The 21,231-nt window shown below is 51.9% G+C and overlaps 1 protein-coding gene across 1 annotated transcript in view; it reads right to left on the bottom strand.

The window, feature by feature from the left end:
- Positions 1 to 21,231, bottom strand: part of LOC122562633 (uncharacterized) — a 244,370-nt gene that overhangs the window by 176,272 nt on the left and 46,867 nt on the right. Inside the window, exons 2-4 of the mRNA XM_088000000.1 lie at positions 7,487 to 7,642; positions 1,823 to 2,103; positions 308 to 390 (exon numbers count right to left, since the gene is read on the bottom strand). Of these exons, the coding sequence (XP_087856126.1) occupies positions 308 to 390; positions 1,823 to 2,103; positions 7,487 to 7,598 (476 nt within the window). The 5' untranslated portion in view covers positions 7,599 to 7,642. The remainder of the gene's footprint in view (positions 1 to 307; positions 391 to 1,822; positions 2,104 to 7,486; positions 7,643 to 21,231) is intronic.

Genomic DNA, 21,231 nt, shown 5'->3' on the forward strand with positions numbered 1-21,231 from the left:
AAATAAAAGTTGAACAGTTTCATTTGATCACTTTGCCGGTTTTTACTGCCATTAAACAATTGCTTAAGAGTATATTCAAACCACACCAAAATGCTCAAATTATTGGATTAAAATTTGAACTGGTAACTGTTGCAACAGATAACAAAATAGACTTTAATATCATTGAATTATTGAAAGCATGTACTTAACAGGGTTGTCAACCATGTCAATGTCATTAGTGTAGTAAAACTTCAAAGCAGACATACTTTCTCCTTCATTGTTGCTCATTCTTAACTTAGCGCAATTTGATTAATCAACAAGCAATTACCTGTTGCAAAAAACACAAAAGGGGAACTCAATCAGGCTGAAGACCAGGGTAGAAATACAAACAATCTTGAAAGTTAGGTGCATCTGTCAATGGGAAAGAAAGTTTGTTATACAAATTAGGTTTACGTAATCACAAGACTATTAAATGTGTTTAAAATCCATCCAGAAACAGTGATAACATAATTTAAAGCAGAACAACGTTACCTGCTAGAAATGACAAACTACAGAGTCTAGATGACATAGTTTATCGTTTTGACCTTGACAAATAATCCAATTTTTATAGGAAGAAAGTATACAATGGAACTTGTCTTTCTAGATGAATGTTCGAATAAGAAAAATTAGACTCTCAAAGCACATGATCCTTTAATCAAGGGACTGCATGAAGCCAGGAACCAAAGAACCCAAATCTGACTGTTCCATATTACAGTCTCTTGTTACAATGCTTAATGAACAGATTTCACAGTGTGTAATATTTAAAATAATACACAAAGAAGCCCAAGTCAAACACTCCTTTGCCAGAAAACATTATGTTGGTAAGTCAAAGCAGACTAATGGTGAAATTGTTATTCAAACTACAGTGGTATTGAGTTTTAATCCACTGCTTGCTGCAGGGAAGTGACAGACCCTGTATATATTATCCATTAAATCAAAAGGAACAAAAACAACTTCTGGGCTTTTTGTTAGAATGACGCGAACTATTTTACTTACGTTTGACTCATGATGGGTGAATTTTAAATCCATAATGGGTTAAGTCAAAGCAAATCACCAGCATGACAAATTGTTTTGCTTTACTTCACCTTAAAATTTATGGAAAAGAAAGGACAATCATTTAAAGGGATGCTGATTTAAGAGATTGCATGCGTAAGGAGCTGGGTCAATTCCTTCCTCATCATGGAACCAAGTGCAATAAAAACAGAAAATGTAGAAGAAACTCAGCAGATTTGGCAGAATCAGTGGAGATATCAACATAGTTAACACTTAAAATCTGATCAAAGAGTCATAGAGTCTTAGAGATGTACAGTATGGAAACTGACCCTTTAGTCCAATTAGTCTATGCCAATCAGATATCCAAAATTAATCTTGTCCATTTGCCAGCACTTGGCCCATATCCTTCTAAACCCTTCCTATTCATATATCCATCCAGATGCCTTTTAAATGTTGCAATTGTACCAGCTTCCACCACTCTGGCAACTCATTCCATACACGCACCACCTACGTGAAAACGTTGTCCCTTAGGTCCCTTTTAACTCTTTCCTCTTTCAGGTTAAATTTATGCCCTCTAGTTCCCCCACTCCAGGGAAAAGTTCTTCAGTAAATGGAGCAAAGGGTGAAAAATCAAACTGATATTTCATTCTTGCATTTTCTTTCATTCCTAAATTCACATGTTCTCACTCGCAATTGCCTAAAATATATAGCATTTTATATCAAGCAGTTAATTAGGGAACTTTGAAAGTGCTGGGCGCAGGTTCTATCAGGCAAGATTTAACAAATTAACACTAAAACAAAAAATATTTACCTCTTTATAGCTCTGTGTTATCAGAATTGTAATTCCTTTGGCCATGGTATATGCAACCCAGAGTCCAGAGATTAAAAAGCTGATCAGGTGCAATAGCTCTCTTTTCCTTTTGAGGTTAAAATTGTTAAGATCATCAATCTGCTTAAGGGCAATTGACTCCATTGTCAGGTAAATAACTATGAGAATGCAGGTTTTCATTGTACAAAATGCTGCGAGGTCAAAGGTTGACCGCCAAAAACACCACTTAAGGACATCATTTTCCAAGTAGTGAGATCGACCACCTATAAAACATTAATTTCAATAAAAAAGGTAACAAAGTAACATGTAGAGAAATGAACGGAAGCCAATGCCACTAAAGCAACAAATAGTTAAAACAACCCAAATTCTAATACAAAAATGATAAGGCATCTCCTCTTTCTGAAGTTAAACAGCTGTAACTTTTACATCAGTCTGCTCAGGTTCTAATGGCACTCAAGTTTTACTAATGTACTGTTAGCATTCCTGAACATAGCCCAAAATTAATCACAGCTGTTTTAACCCCTCCTTTTTACATTTAAAAGTAATGAAAAACATTTCCCATTTTTGCTCAAAAGGAACATTCGAAGAGCAAATTAGTTTTAACACAAAAGTGTGTTATATTTTGGGCAAGACATCTGGTGTGTAAGGCTTTTCTCCATTAAGATTATGCAACATTTTCCAGATGAACGAACAACTTCTCACATTCACAACTTTTGTCATTTAAATACAAGTTTGTGAAAATACATCACAAGGTCATGTAGCTTTCCAAAATTTCCCTTCCCTACATAATTTTCTCCTCTTTTGCCACCTTGTGCTGCATCAAGATTCCACTCGTGACATTGTCCTCAAGCTCAATGCCCAAGTGGCTAATCGCCATGTTAGTTGTCATCATTAAGCAACTATAGGATACTTGCATATAACTCATCTTTGCCAATTCAGGTCTAAACCTCATCTTACTGTACAGAACAAACATTTCAATAACCTTACAGAACCATACTGAAAACTCAAATGGGAAATGTTCAAATGCTCCATTCTGAGAATGGGTAAAAGCAACACCAACCTCCATTAATGATGCTATATAAATAGCATGATATATCCCAAGCACTTCACAGGAATTTAAAAAATTATGTACAAGGGCGGCAGAGTGGCTCAGTGGTTAGCACTGCTGCCTCAAAGGGCCAGGGATCCAGGTTCAATTACAGCCTTTAGAGCTAAGAGCAGCAAGGAGGGGACATGAAAGGTCCTTAGTCGGTAGGATGAGGGAAAACCCTAAGGCTTTCTATAGGTATGTTAGGAATAAAAGAATGACTAGGGTAGGAATAGGTCCAGTCAAGGATAGTAGTGGGAAGTTGCGTGTGGAGGCGGAAGAGATTGGGGAGACACTGAATGAATACTTTTCTTCAGTATTTACTCAGGAACAGGGCATTGTCGTCGATGTGAATACTGAGTCACAAATAAGTAGAATGGATGGCTTTGAGGTATGTAGAGAAGAGGTGTTGGAAATCCTGGAAAAGGTGAAAATAGATAAGTCCCCTGGGCCTGATGGCATTTATCCTAGGATTCTCTGGGAAGCAAGGGAGGAGATTGCAGAGCCATTGGCCTTGATTTTTATGTCCTCTTTGTCTACAGGAGTAGTGCCAGAAGACTGGAGGATAGCAAATGTGGTTCCCTTGTTCAAGAAGGGGAGTAGGGATAACCCTAGTAACTATAGGCCGGTGAGTCTCACTTCTGTTGTGGGCAAAGTCTTAGAGAGAATTGTAAGGGATAGGATTTATGCACATCTGGATAGGAATAATGTGATCAAGGATAGTCAGCATGGTTTTATGAAGGGCAGGTCGTGCCTCACAAACCTTATTGAATTCTTTGAAAAGGTGACGAAGGAGGTTGATGAGGGGAAAGCGGTAGATGTGGTATATATGGATTTTAGTAAGGCGTTTGATAAGGTTCCCCATGGTAGGCTACTGCAGAAAATACGGAGATATGGCATTGAGGGTGAGTTGGAGGTTTGGATTAGGAATTGGCTGGATGGAAGAAGACAGAGGGTAGTAGTTGATGGCAAAGTTTCTTCATGGAGTGCCGTCACTAGCAGTGTTCCGCAAGGATCTGTTTTGGGACCATTGCTGTTTGTCATTTTTATAAATGACCTGGAAGAGGGGTTAGAAGGTTGGGTGAGCAAGTTTGCGGATGATACGAAAGTCGGAGGAGTTGTTGACAGTGAGGAAGGATGTGGCAGGTTACAGCAGGATATAGAGAAGCTGCAGAGCTGGGCAGAAAGGTGGCAAATGGAATTCAATGTAGCTAAGTGTGAGGTGATTCACTTTGGGAAGAATAACAAAAAGATGGGGTACTGGGCTAATGGTCGGATACTTGGTAGTGTGGATGAGCAGAGGGATCTTGGTGTCCATGTACACAGATCTCTGAAAGTTGCCACCCAGGTAAATAGTGCGGTGAGGAAGGCATATGGCGTACTGGCTTTTATTGGTAGAGGTATTGAGTTCCGGAGTCCTGAGGTCATGATGCAGTTGTATAAGACTCTGGTGCGGCCGCATCTGGAATATTGTGTGCAGTTTTGGTCGCCATACTATAGGAAGGATGTGGAGGCACTGGAACGGGTGCAGAGGAGGTTTACCAGGATGTTGCCTGGTATGGAAGGAAGATCGTATGAGGAAAGACTGAGACACTTGGGGCTGTTTTCATTAGAGAAAAGAAGGTTTAGGGGTGACTTGATTGAGGTGTACAAGATGATTAGGGGGTTAGATAGGGTTGACAGTGTGAACCTTTTCCCGCATATGGAGTCGGGTATTACAAGGGGGCATAGCTTTAAATTAAGGGGGGGTAGATATAGGACTGAAGTTAGGGGTAGGTTCTTCACTCAGCGAGTCCTAAGTTCATGGAATGCCCTGCCAGTAGCAGTGGTGGACTCTCCCTCTTTATGGGCATTTAAGCAGGCATTGGATAGGTATATGGAGGATAGTGGGTTAGTATAGGTTAGGTGGGCTTGGATCGGCGCAACATCGAGGGCCAAAGGGCCTGTACTGCGCTGTATTCTTCTATGTTCTATGTTCTAACTGTGTGAGAAGTTTGCACATTTTCCCCATTTCTGCATGGGTTTCCTCTGGGTACTCCGGTTTCCTCCCCCAGACCAAAAATGTGTAGGCTAGGTGGATTGCCATGGAAAATACAGGTCACAGGGATATGGTAAGGGATGGGTCTGAGTGGGATATGGTAAGGGATGGGTCTGAGTGGGATATGGTAAGGGATGGGTCTGAGTGGGATACTCTTCAGAGCGTGGAGATTCTGTGATTTGATAAAATAGCCACAAAAGGAAATGTTACATCAGATGATACGGTTCCACATGGTAGGCTGCTCTGCAAGGTTTGATCACATGGAATCCAGGGGTAGTTGACAAATTGGATACACAATTTCCTTGATGGTTAGAAGCAGATGGATGCTTGTTGAACTGGAGACCTGTGATGAGTGGAGTGCCTCAGGGATCAGTACTGGACCCTTTACTGTTTGTTATCTATATCAATGATTTGGAGGAGAATGTACAAGGCATGATTAGTAAGTTTGAGGATGACGCTAAAATAAGTGGTATCGTGGACAGTGAGGAAAGTTATCAGAAACTGCAGCACAATCTTTATCAGTTGGGGAAGTCGACTGAGAAATGGCAAATGGTGTTTAATATAGTTAACTATGAGGTCCTGCTTTTTGGAAAGTCACACCAAGGTCAGAGTTTAATGGCGAATGGTCGAGGAGTGAAATGTAATAGAGGACCTTGAAGCTCAGGTGCATGGTTCTCTGAAAGTGGAGTCACAGGTAGACAGGGCAGTGAAGGTGGCTTTTGACACACTAGCCTTCATTAGTCAGGGCATTGAGTATAGAAGTTGGGAAGTTATGTTGCAATTGTACAGGATGTTGGCAAGGTTGAACTTGGAGTAGCATGTTTAGTTTTGGTCACCTTGCTAATAGGATGGATGTTATTAAACAGTAAAGAGTGCAGAAAAATTTACAAAGATGTTGTTTGGACTCAAGGGTCTGAGTTATAGGGAGAGTTTGGACAAGCTGGAACTATTTTTTTTTAAGAAGAGTGTAGGAGACGAATGGGGAACCTGATAGAAGTGTATAAGATCATGACAGGCATGGATAAGGCAAATGTAGTCTTTTTCCCCAGGGTGGGGGAAGTGAGGACTAGAGGGCATCAGTTTAAGGTTAGAGGAAAGAATAAAAGGGAACATGAGGGGCAGCTTTTTTGTTTTACGGAGGGTGATATACATATGGAATGAGCTGCCAGCTGAAGTGTTTGAGGTGGGTACATTAACAATATTTGAAAGGCATTTGGACAAATACATGGATAGGAAAGGTTTCAAAAGGATATCCGACAAGTGCAGGGAAATGGGCTGAGTATGGATGGACAATGTGTTTGGCATGGACTAGTTGGGGCCAAAGGACCTAGCTGTAGGACTCTATGGCATGACCAAAATCTTGGTCAAAAAGGTAGATTTAAGTATTTTAAACGAGGAAAACGAGATAGAGATGCAGAGAATGCAAGGAGTCTAGTATAGAGTTTGTAGCCGAGGCAACTGAAGGTTAGGCCACCAATGATTGAAAAATTAAAATTGGGGATCCACAAGAGGTCAGATGTAGAAGAGTGCAAAGTAGGGATTAGAAGAAAAATGCTGGCCTTACCAATGATGCCCACATCCCATGAATAAACAATGTGTCTTGGAGAATTGCAAGGCGGGAAGAGATTAGAGAGGTAGGGAAGAGCAAGGCCACAGAACATGAAAATTAGGATGAGAGTTTTAAAATGGAAAACCTTACTTGACCGTGAGTCAGCACAGGTCTGCAAGCACAAAAGTAATCACGAGTTCAGACGTGGCAAAATTTTGGGTAACTTCAAGTTTGCAGAAGGTAGAACATTAGAGACCAACCATGAGTGCAATGGAATAGTCATTCCTATAGGTAACACAGGCATGACAGAGTTTCAAAAGCAAATGATGAATCAAAGATCAAGTCATGCAATGTCATAGAAATGGATAAAGGCTAAACAATGGCACGACTACAAAGGTTTAAAGTTCATTTCAGGATTAAACATAAGCAACATCAGCATAGTCAAATACTAGTTGAAATTATTGCTATCCTGCTCTGAGCCAGGTGGTACCATCAGTAAGAACCCAAGACAACCCTATTTACCCGGGCATTATCAACAGCTGTATTGATTTACCAACCCCACAAGCTCGGAAAGGATTTATTCCGTAACCGTTGGGGAAGCCTTAATTTTAGTTGTTTATTATCCATAGATTTTTCTCACCTTAACAAAGAACAATACAAAATTCCAGGAAATTTGCATACACTTTGAAACATGTGTAGTATACCAACTCCAATCATAATGAAACATTTTGTTCACAGAAGGTTAATTCCTTACTAACTTACTCAACCAAATAAAGAGAAAAGCAAAACATTTGAAAATACTGCATTTTTCATGACCTGGGAGTCAATTCTTCTGCAAAATTTCAAAGCATACAGTTAAAATATGCAAATATTCCTTATTCATAACACTAAATGTACACGGGCTCTCGTGGAACATTGGAAAATTGATCCTGAAATTACTTCATACTGTTAATTACAAGACATCTGCATTACCTAAAATCCAGAGTATAATTGTTGATATTCCATCCACGAAGAGAATAACATTAACGAGAGGGATGAATCTAACTGCTGGTAATCTGTAATGATAAATACTGTCTTGTGCCATTCTTTCTAATCTTTGATTCTTCGAGGCGAAATATTCAGACCAGCCTAAAATGATAAGGGAATATAATGCACTACTTTGAATTTAATATTTTGCAATTTAGAAGCAAAATCATGTATTTTAGATGTAAACATAAATTATACAAACATGTTTTACACTTCTGGGACAAATATAAAGACCAAAGCAAAGGATTATTAGCATCAATTGGTTCTCAAGTTCAGCAATTTTGATTCTGGTAAATCTTGCTGTTTTTGCCCCAAGTACGATATCGGTTTATCCCAAAATTCGAACATGACAACAGAATAATTTGACTGAAACTATACAATTTGAAGGGAAGCATTTTTTTTTATTATAGATTGTTTACTTAGTACAATGTCAAATATTTTACAAGAAAGATATCTGCGAGCTTGGTTTCACTGCCTATCAATCAATGGGTCATGGGGGTCTGAAGCAGTCAAGTGCGTCATATTACATTTATCTGGACTGAAATCCATTTGCAACTGATCAGCCCATCTATATCCTCCTGTAATCTAAGGCTATCCTCTGCTCCATTTACTACTCACCAATTTTCGTATCATACATGAAATTACTGATCAAGCCCTTTCTTTCAATTCTAAATTATTTAAATATACCACAAGGAAAGCTCCCAACACACATTACCTGCGGAATCCCAGTGGACACAGGCTTCCTATCATAAAAACACTCCTTGACCACCATCCTTTGCTTCCTGATATTCAGCCAATTCGAGATCAAATTAGCCAAATTTCCTTTCATCCCATCTAAGCAGACTACATTGAATGCATTGTCCTCATCTACACACCCGAGTACCTCTTCAATAATTCAATGTAATTCAAGTTTGCAAAACCATACTGTCTGTTCTTGATTAATCCTATCCCTGAGTGGGCGGCACGGTGGCACAGTGGTTAGCACTGCTGCCTCACAGTGCCAGAGACCCGGGTTCAATTCCCGCCTCAGGCAACTGACTGTGTGGAGTTTGCACGTTCTCCCTGTGTCTGCGTGGGTTTCCTCCGGGTGCTCCGGTTTCCTCCCACAGTCCAAAGATGTGCAGGTCAGGTGAATTGGCCATGCTAAATTGCCCGTAGTGTTAGGTAAGGGGTAAATGTAGGGGTATGGGTGGGTTTCGCTTCGGCGGGTCGGTGTGGACTTGTTGGGCCGAAGGGCCTGTTTCCACACTGTAATCTAATCTAATCTAAGGTTAAGAGCTGAGTGGCCCTGGTGGAACCCAAACTGGGTGTCACTGAGCAGGTTACTGCTGACCAAGTGTTACTTGATAGCACTACTGATGACAGCTTCCACCACTTTACTGATAAGCAAGAGTATACCGGTGCAGCAGGAATAGACTGGATTGGATTTGTTCTCCTTTTCATATACAGGAGATACCCAGACAAGTTTCCACATTGTCGGGTGGATGCCAGTGTTGGAACTGTACTGGAAGAGCTTGGCTAGGGTGGTTGCAAGTTCTGGAGCACAAGTCTATAGTACTATTGCCAGAATATTGTCAAGTCCCATAGTCTGTTCAGTATCCAGTGTCTCCACCTGTTTCTTGGTATCATGTGGAGTTCAAAGTTTGGGAGAAGATTGGTAGCTTGGGTGCTCGTTGTTGTGGTTCTGTTCGCCGAGCTGGGAATTTGTGTTGCAACACAAATTCCCAGCTCGGTGAACAGAACCACAACATCATGTGGAGTGAATCGCATTGGCTGAAGACTAGTACGTGAGCTGAAAAATGTGTTGCTGGAAAAGCGCAGCAGGTCAGGCAGCATCCAAGGAGCAGGAGAATCGACGTTTCGCACATAAGCCCTTCTTCAGGACATAAGCCCTTCTACTGCTGTAACTGATTCCTTGATCAATACTGGGACAATCCACCCTCTTATTTCCTCCTCTCCCTCACCTGAAAATCCTATATCCTGGAAATTTGAGCTGCCAACCCTGACCCTCACTCGACCATATCTCAGTGACAGCAATGACATTGTTTTAGTTTGTGCCCTCAACTCATTCGCCTTGTTTGTCAAACTCCTTGCATTATAATAAATACCATCCAACTTTGCCAAACTATCTTGTGCCTTAAATGGCCTATAACCTCTATGTCTTCATGACTCTCTTGATTCCTTTATGTGTGGTAGCTCAGTTCCCCCTGCTGAACATTGGCTCCTGATCCCGCATTCCTGACAAGTTAGTTTAAACTTCCCAAAGCACAAGCAAACCTCCCTGCAAAGACATTGGCCTCATTCTGCAATCCGACTGCCTTGTACAGGTCCCACCACACCTGAACATAGTCCCCATGTCCCCATAAAGCCCATCTCTCCAGCCATGTATTCACCTAGACTGATGCATTTCTATACCCACTAACACATGACACTCCAAGTAATCCAGAGAACCTTTGGGTCCTATTCCTAATCTATTTCCTAGCTACCTAAATTCTACTGGTAGGATCACCTCCATTTCTCAATCTATACGTTGTTGGTATCAAATAGACTTCCATGCTGAAGATTAACTGGATACAAAACATTAACTCTGCTTTCTGTCCACAGGTGCTACTGAGTTTCTCCAGCAATTTCTGTTTTTGTTTCAGACTTCTAGCATTCGCATTTCATAGTGTTTTCTTAAGTGCATCACGATGTCTACCCGTTTGCCCTTTCCCTTCAGATATCCCTGCAGCTGTTCAGTGACATTGGACCCTGGTAATAGGGAGGCAACATACCATCCGGAAGTCTCTTTTGCAGCTGCAGAAACACCCATCTTCCCCTTTCAGTTGAATTGCTACCAGTACAGCCCTGCCATTCTTCTTCTCCCCCGCCCCCCCCCCCTTTGTACAGCAGACCAATCCACAGATTGCTCTCACTGCTTTCTCCTGCACAGCCATCTCCCCAACAGGATTGAAAACAGTATACCTATTAGAAAGGATGAGTCCTGCACTATCTGCCTTCCTTGGTGGTCACCTTTTGCCTGTTCAATCTTCCTGCAGTGTGACCACCTCACTTCATTGAATGATCTATTCACAACATGCTCAGCAATGCGGATGCTCCAGTGATTTCACCTGTAGCTCTAGCTCCAAAATGTGGTTTGCCAGTAGCTGTAGCTCGATGGACTCCCTATTGTGGAGGCAATAGCCCAGTGGTATTATCACTACAGTATTAATCCAGAAATACAGCTAATGCGCTGGAGACCCAGGTTCAAACGCAACCATGGCAAATGGTGGAATGTGCATTCAATAAGTATCTGAATTAAGAGTCTAACTATGACCGTGAAGCCATTGTTGATTATCAGAAAAAAAACTCATTTGATTCATTCATGCCCTTCAGGGAAGGAAATCTATCATTCTTATCTGGTCTGGTCTATATGTGACTCCAGACCCAGAGCAATGTGGCTGATTCTTAACTGCCCTCTGGACAATTAGAGATGGACAATAAATGCTAGCCTAGCCAAAGATGCCCACATCCTGTGAGTGAATAAACCTCCTGCACAATTGATCACCAGAGACAACTGAAAATTTCATGATTTCCCACATATCACAGATGTCAGCTCCGCTGTCATGACTTCCCTTAAGCACCTTAGTTGACTGATTACCAGACTGAAGAACTTGGAGAGACAAAGCTCATTTCAAATCTCATGCTAATTTGACTTATTTCAAACACTCGTGCCACTACAAATAAATAGTCTGGAAAAGAAACTTCGACTTACAGATTGTGTGTATCTGTCAAAACACTGCTCGGTGGGTGCAATTTCAAAACCATATTTTCTCTGGAGAGAATCTGAATAAGATTCCAAGCAAATCTTTTGTATTAGAACCTATTTTGTCTGCTCAAAGACACATTAGGGGTGTGGTGTAGTGTACATAAAAGTATTATTTTATGGAGTAAGAGCCCAGAACTGAACTTAGAGAACAAACAAGGTCAAAGATGAGATCAAAATTTGTGTTTATATGAACAAACATGAGACTCCATTGAGCCCCAAAAGCTACAACTCTCAGCATTTATAATTTATGACTGAATGACTAGTTATCGATTCTAAGAAACAAGGGGGAATTTGCATTTATATAGTACCTTTCACAACTTAGGGACATTCAAGTGCTTAAAAGCTCAAAAAAGTCTATTTCTTTTAGGCCTACCTCTATAGTAAGAGAGAAATGTCATAGCCAATTAGCATATGGCATCATGATCACATATCCTGTTTCAAAGATGTTAGTTGACAGATACATTTTGGCCAGGACATCAAGGAAAAAGGTCCCAGCTATTCAATCAGCAGATTAGACTTAACGATACAGAGCAACATCCCATTGATCAGATCCATGCCAGCTCTCTGTAGACCAATCTACTCAATCCCATTCTCTCACTCTACCCCTAGAGCTTTGCAAACTTATTTTCCTCAATTACCCTTTCAGTTTTTCTTCGATTGTATCAGCTTCTGCCAACGGGAGAGACCGGGAGAGACCGGTCACTCCCACTCACATTTAAAAAAAAGGTCCTTCCTCATATCTGGGCTACATCTCTTCTCCAAAATCTTACATCTGTGTCCTCTAGCCATCACTCCATCATCAGTTTTGTACTTTTATTTAAAAAAACTTTAAATTCCAAGCACTTCCAAAAATTATCTAGTTATGAGCAGAAGTTTCCCCATCTGAATGTACACTTTGATATCACTGGTATTATTCAATTCCTGACAGCAGCAGTGCTGCATAACCTTCTATTTTTGACCACTGAACGATTGTTGAAGGTTACAAGGTTACCTCTCGCTGAATGAACACAATTGGATAAAGCCAAGAGTGTGGTGCTGGAAGAGCACAGCAGGGCAGGCAGCATCAGTGGAGCATCAACGTTTCGGGTAAAAGCCCTTCATGATGAAGAGCTTATGCTCGAAATGTCGATTCTCCTGCTCCTCGGATGCGAACTGACCTGCTGTGCTTTTCCAGCACCACACACTTGGCTCTAATCTCCAGCATCTGCAGTTCCCACTTTCGCACAAGTGGATAAAGACCCATCATTAGCTCACACATGTACCAATGGACGTTTGGGGGAAAAAAAAGTGTGATACACTCTACTTTCTGTTGCGGGTGGAACAAGCAGGCCCCCCCATACACAGAATCCCCGAACACCCTGCTGCACCCCACCCCTCGCCCATACACAGAACCCACCCCCAAACCACCCTTACACAGAGCGCACACCCACACCCACCTGCCCCCACACCCCCGTACACAGACCCCCCCATACACTCCTGCGCTCCCACCCCCCCCATACACGGGACCCCCCCTGTACACGGGACCCCCACACCCCGTACACCCACGGGACCCACCACCCCCCAGTACACCGGACCACCCCCCGTACACCCACGGGACCCACCACCCCCCAGTACACGGGACCTCGCACCCCGTACACCCACGGGACCCACCACCCCCCAGTACACGGGACCTCGCACCCCGTACACCCACGGGACCCATCACCCCCCAGTACACGGGACCTCGCCCCCCCGTACACGGGGGACACCGACCTCCCCCCTCCGTACACGCGACATCCCCCCCCCCCGTACACGGGGGACACCGACCTCCCGCCCCGTACACGCGACCTCCCCCCCCGTACACGGGGGACACTTCCCTCCCCCCACCGTACACGGGGGACACTTTCCCCCACCCCCCCCCGGTACACAGGGGACAGTTCCCCCGCCCCTGTACATGGGACACACACACACCCCCCCCCCTGTACACGGGACACACACACACACCCCCCCCCCTGTACACGGGACACACACACACCCCCCCCCCCCTGTACACGGGACACACACACACCCCCCCCCCCCTGTACACGGGACACACACACACCCCCCCCCCCTGTACACGGGACACACACACACCCCCCCCCCCCTGTACACGGGACACACACACACCCCCCCCCCTGTACACGGGACACACACACACCCCCCCCCCGTACACGGGACACACACACACCCCCCCCCCTCGTACACGGGACACACACACACCCCCCCCCCGTACACGGGACACACACACACACCCCCCCCTGTACACGGGACACACACACACACCCCCCCCCTGTACACGGGACACACACACACACACCCCCCCCGTACACGGGACACACACACACACACCCCCCCCGTACACGGGACACACACACACACACCCCCCCTGTACACGGGACACACACACACACACACCCCCCCTGTACACGGGACACACACACACACACCCCCCCCTGTACACGGGACATACACACACACACACACCCCCCCTGTACACGGGACATTCACACACACACACCCCCCCCCTGTACACGGGACATACACACACACACACCCCCCCCTGTACACGGGACACCCCCCCCCCCTGTACACGGAACCCCCCCCCCCCTGTACACGGAACCCCCCCCCCCCTGTACACAGGACACCCCCCCCCCCCCACTCCCACTGTACACGGGGGACACACACCCCTCCCCCGTACACGGGACACACACACCCCCTGTACACGGGACACACACCCCCCCCACTGTACACGGGACACACACCCCCCCCACTGTACACGGGACACACACACCCCTCCCCCGTACACGGGACACACACACCCCCTGTACACGGGACACACACCCCCCCCCCCGCCCTGTACACGGGGGACCCCCCCCACAACTGCACACGGGGGACACCCCCCCTCCCCACTGTACACGGGACCCTCCCCCCCCCCCCCCCCCACTGTACACGGGGGACCCCCCCCCCCCTGTACACGGGGGACCCCCCCCCCCCCCCCCACTGTACACGGGGGACCCCCCCCCACTGTACACGGGGGACACCCCCCCCCCACTGTACACGGGGGACACCCCCCCCCCCCCACTGTACACGGGGGACACCCCCCCCCCCCACTGTACACGGGGGACACCCCCCCCCCACTGTACACGGGGGACCCCCCCCCCCCCACAGTACACGGGGGACCCCCCCCCCCCACAGTACACGGGGGACCCCCCCCCCCCACAGTACACGGGGGACCCCCCCCCCCACAGTACACGGGGGACACCCCCCCCCCCCCAGTACACGGGGGACACCCCCCCCCCCCCAGTACACGGGGGACACCCCCCCCCCCCCAGTACACGGGGGACACCCCCCCCCCCCAGTACACGGGGGACACCCCCCCCCCCCCCAGTACACGGGGGACACCCCCCCCCCCCCAGTACACGGGGGACACCCCCACACTGTACACGGGGGACACCCCCACACTGTACACGGGGGACACCCCCTCCCCACACTGCACACGGGGGACCCCCCCCCCAACTGTACACGGGGGACACCCCCCCCTCCCCACCCCACTGTACACGGGACCCTCCCCCTCCCCCCTCAACACGCTCCCCCCACTACACCCCCTCAACACGCCCCCCCCCCCACTACACCCCTTCAACAGACCCCCCCCACTACACCCCTTCAACAGACCCCCCCCCCACTACACCCCCTCAACACACCCCCTCCCACTACACCCCATCAACACCCCCCCCCACTACACCCCCTCAACACGCCCCCCGCCACTACACCCCCTCAACACGCCCCCCCCCCACTACACCCCCTCAACACGCCCCCCCCCCACTACACCCCCTCAACACACCCCCCCCACTACACCCCATCAACAGACCCCCCCCCACTACACCCCCTCAACACACCCCCCCCACTACACCCCCTCAACACACCCCCCCTACACCCCCTCAACACACCCCCCCGACTACACCCCCTCAACACACCCCCTCCCACTACACCCCCTCAACACACCCCCTGCCACTACACCCCATCAACACCCCCCCCACTACACCCCCTCAACACACCCCCCCCACTACACCCCCTCAACACCCCCCCCACTACACCCCCTCAACACACCCCCCCCACTACACCCCCTCAACACACCCCCCCTACACCCCCTCAACACACCCCCCCTACACCCCCTCAACACACCCCCCCTACACCCCCTCAACACACCCCCCCTACACCCCCTCAACACACCCCCCCTACACCCCCTCAACACACCCCCCCCCACTACACCCCCTCAACACACCCCCCCCACTACACCCCCTCAACACACCCCCCCCACCACACCCCTCAACACACCTCCCCACTACACCCCCTCAACACCCCCCCCACTACACCCCCTCAACACACCCCCCCCACTACACCCCCTCAACACCCCCCCCCCCACTACACCCCCTCAACACACCCCCCCCCACTACACCCCTTCAACACACCCCCCCTCACTACACCCCCTCAACACACCCCCCCCCACTACACCGCCTCAACACACCCCCCTACACCCCCTCAACACACCCCCTCACTACACCCCCTCAACACACCCCCCCCCACTACACCCCCTCAACACACCCCCCCCACTACACCCCCTCAACACACCCCCCCCCACTACACCCCCTCAACACACCTCCCCACTACACCCCCTCAACACACCTCCCCACTACACCCCCTCAACACACCCCCCTCACTACACCCCCTCAACACCCCCCCCCACTACACCCCCTCAACACACCCCCCCCACTACACCCCCTCAACACACCCCCCCCACTACACCCCCTCAACACACCCCCCCACTACACCCCCTCAACACACCTCCCCACTACACCCCCTCAACACACCCCCACCCACTACACCCCATCAACACCCCCCCCACTACACCCCCTCAACACACCCACCCCACTACACCCCCTCAACACCCCCCCCACTACACCCCCTGAACACACCCCCCCTACACCCCCTCAACACACCCCCCCTACACCCCCTCAACACACCCCCCCTACACCCCCTCAACACCCCCCCCCCCCACTACACCCCCTCAACACACCCCACCCCACTACACCCCCTCAACACACCTCCCCACTACACCCCCTCAACACACCTCCCCACTACACCCACTCAACACCCCCCCCCACTACACCCCCTCAACACCCCCCCCACCACACCCCCTCAACACGCCCCCCCACCACACCCCCTCAACACGCCCCCCCACCACACCCCCTCAACACGCCCCCCCCACTACACCCAAACAACACGCCCCCCCCACTACACCCCCTCAACACGCCCCCCACTACACCCCCTCAACACGCCACCCACCACACCCCCTCCACGCCCCCCCACTACAACCCCTCAACACGCCCCCCACCACACCCCCTCCACGCCCCCCCACTACAACCCCTCAACACGCCCCCCACTACACCCCCTCAACACCCCCCCCACTACACCCCCTCAACACGCCCCCCGAACACGCCCCCAGCACACCCCCTCCACACCCCCCCAACACGCCCCCCTCCACACCCCCCCAACACGCCCCCCCACTACACCCCCTCAACACGCCCCCCCACTACACCCCCTCAACACGCCCCCCCCACTACACCCCTTCAACACGCCCCCCCACTACACCCCCTCAACACGCCCCCCCACTACACCCCCTCAACACGCCCCCCCACTACACCCCCTCAACACGCCCCCCCACTACACCCCCTCAACACGCCCCCCCACTACACCCCCTCAACACGCCCCCCCACTACACCCCCTCAACACGCCCCCCCACTACACCCCCTCAACACGCCCCCCCACTACACCCCCTCAACACACACCCCCCACTACACCCCCTCAACACACCCCCCCCACTACACCCCTTCAACACACCCCCCTCCACTACACCCCCTCAACACCCCCCCCACTACACCCCTTCAACACACCCCCCCCCACTACACCCCTTCAACACACCCCCCCCACTACACCCCCTCAACACACCCCCCCTACACCCCCTCAACACACCCCCCCCACTACACCCCCTCAACACACCCCCCCCACTACACCCCCTCAACACACCCCCCCACTACACCCCCCCACTACACCCCCCCACTACACCCCCTCAACACACCCCCCCACTACACCCCCTCAACACACCCCCCCACTACACCCCCTCAACACACCCCCCCACTACACCCCCTCAACACACCCCCCCACTACACCCCCTCAACACACCCCCCCCCACTACACCCCCTCAACACACCCCCCCCACTACACCCCCTCAACACACCCCCCCCACTACACCCCCTCAACACACCCCCCCCCACTACACCCCCTCAACACACCCCCTCATACTACACCCCAACACCCCCCCCACTACACCCCCTCAACACACCCCCCCCACTACACCCCCCCCACTACACCCCCTCAACACACCCCCCCCACTACACCCCCTCAACACACCCCCCCCACTACACCGCCTCAACACACCCCCTCAACACCCCCTCAACACACCCCCCCCACTACACCCCCTCAACACACCCCCCCCCACTACACCCCCTCAACACACCCCCTCCCACTACACCCCATCAACACCCCCCCCCACTACTCCCCCTCAACACACCCCCCCCACTACACCCCCTCAACACACCCCCCCACTACACCCCCTCAACACACCCCCCCACTACACCCCCTCAACACACCCCCCCCCACTACACCCCCTCAACACACCCCCCCCACTACACCCCCTCAACACACCCCCCCCACTACACCCCCTCAACACACCCCCCCCCACTACACCCCCTCAACACACCCCCTCATACTACACCCCATCAACACCCCCCCCACTACACCCCCTCAACACACCCCCCCCACTACACCCCCCCCACTACACCCCCTCAACACACCCCCCCCACTACACCCCCTCAACACACCCCCCCCACTACACCGCCTCAACACACCCCCTCAACACCCCCTCAACACACCCCCCCCACTACACCCCCTCAACACACCCCCCCCCACTACACCCCCTCAACACACCCCCCCCCACTACACCCCCTCAACACACCCCCTCCCACTACACCCCATCAACACCCCCCCCCACTACTCCCCCTCAACACACCCCCCCCACTACACCCCCTCAACACCCCCCCCCACTACACCCCCTCAACACGCCCCCCCACTACACCCCCTCAACACACCCCCCCACTACACCCCCTCCACGCCCCCCCACTACACCCCCTCAACACGCCCCCCGAACACGCCCCCAGCACACCCCCTCCACGCCCCCTCAACACGCCCCCCCCACCATCCCCCCTCAACACGCCCCCCACCACACCCCCTCAACACGCCCCCCCACTACACCCCCTCAACACGCCCCCCCACTACACCCCCTCAACACGCCCCCCCACTACACCCCCTCAACACGCCCCCCCACTACACCCCCTCAACACGCCCCCCCACTACACCCCCTCAACACGCCCCCCCACTACACCCCCTCAACCCGCCCCCCCACTACACCCCCTCAACCCGCCCCCCCACTACACCCCCTCAACACGCCCCCCCACTACACCCCCTCAACACGCCCCCCCACTACACCCCCTCAACACGCCCCCCCACTACACCCCCTCAACACGCCCCCCCACTACACCCCCTCAACCCGCCCCCCCACTACACCCCCTCAACCCGCCCCCCCACTACACCCCCTCAACCCGCCCCCCCACTACACCCCCTCAACCCGCCCCCCCACTACACCCCCTCAACACGCCCCCCCACTACACCCCCTCAACACGCCCCCCCACTACACCCCCTCAACACGCCCCCCCACTACACCCCCTCAACACGCCCCCCCACTACACCCCCTCAACACGCCCCCCCACTACACCCCCTCAACACGCCCCCCCACTACACCCCTTCAACACACCCCCCCCACTACACCCCCTCAACACACCCCCCCTACACCCCCTCAACACACCCCCCCTACACCCCCTCAACACACCCCCCCTACACCCCCTCAACACACCCCCCCACTACACCCCCTCAACACACCCCCCCACTACACCCCCCCCACTACACCCCCTCAACACACCCCCCCCCACTACACCGCCTCAACACACCCCCTCAACACCCCCTCAACACCCCCCCCCACTACACCCCCCCCACTACACCCCCTCAACACACCCCCCCCCACTACACCGCCTCAACACACCCCCTCAACACCCCCCCCCACTACACCCCCTCAACACACCCCCCCCACTACACCCCCTCAACACACCCCCCCCACTACACCCCCTCAACACACCCCCCCACTACACCCCCTCAACACACCCCCCCACTACACCCCCTCAACACACCCCCCCACTACACCCCCTCAACACACCCCCCCACTACACCCCCTCAACACACCCCCCCGACTACACCCCCTCAACACACCCCCCCCCACTACACCGCCTCAACACACCCCCTCAACACACCCCCCCCACTACACCCCCTCAACACACCCCCTCCTACTACACCCCATCAACACCCCCCCCACTACACCCCCCCCACTACACCCCCTAAACACACCCCCCCCACTACACCCCCTCAACACACCCCCCCCACTACACCCCCTCAACACACCCCCTCCCACTACACCCCATCAACACCCCCCCCCACTACACCCCATCAACACCCCCCCCCACTACACCCCCTCAACACACCCCCCCCACTACACCCCCTCAACACACCCCCCCACTACACCCCCTCAACACACCCCCCTACACCCCCTCAACACCCCCCCCCCCACTACACCCCCTCAACACCCCCCCCCACTACACCCCCTCAACACACCTCCCCACTACACCCCCTCAACACCCCCCCCACTACACCCCCTCAACACCCCCCCCCACTACACCCCCTCAACACCCCCCCCACTACACCCCCTCAACACACCCCCCACTACACCCCCTCAACACACCCCCCACTACACCCCCTCAACACACCCCCTCAACACCCCCCCCACTACACCCCCTCAACACCCCCCCCACTACACCCCCTCAACACCCCCCCCACTACACCCCCTCAACACCCCCCCCACTACACCCCCTCCACTACACCCCCCCACTACACCCCCTCAACACCCCCCCCACTACACCCCCTCAACACCCCCCCCACTACACCCCCTCAACACCCCCCCCCCACTACACCCCCTCAACACCCCCCCCCACTACACCCCCTCAACACACCTCCCCACTACACCCCCTCAACACCCCCCCCAACTACACCCCCTCAACACCCCCCCCCACTACACCCCCTCAACACACCCCCCCACTACACACCCTCAACACCCCCCCCACTACACCCCCTCAACACACCCCCCCCACTACACCCCCTCAACACACCCCCCTCACTACACCCCCTCAACACCCCACCCCACTACACCCCCTCAACACCCCCCCACTACACCCCCTCAACACCCCCCCCACTACACCCCCTCAACACCCCCCCACTACACCCCCTCAACACCCCCCCACTACACCCCCTCAACACCCCCCCACTACACCCCCTCAACACCCCCCCACTACACCCCCTCAACACCCCCCCCACTACACCCTCTCAACACGCCCCCCCCACTACACCCCCTCAATACGACCCCCCACTACACCCCCTCAACACGCCCCCCCACTACACCCCCTCAACACGCCCCCCCCACTACACCCCCTCAACACGCCCCCCCCACTACACCCCCTCAACACGCCCCCCCACTACATCCCCCCAACACGCCCCCCACCACACCCCCTCAACACGCCCCCCCCACTACACCCAATCAACACGCCCCCCCACTACACCCCCTCAACACGCCCCCCACTACACCCCCTCAACA

This window comes from Chiloscyllium plagiosum, unplaced genomic scaffold (assembly GCF_037043375.1).
Source record: "Chiloscyllium plagiosum isolate Xiang-an unplaced genomic scaffold, Cpla_swu_hap1 HiC_scaffold_24, whole genome shotgun sequence".
Taxonomy (NCBI): domain Eukaryota; kingdom Metazoa; phylum Chordata; class Chondrichthyes; order Orectolobiformes; family Hemiscylliidae; genus Chiloscyllium; species Chiloscyllium plagiosum.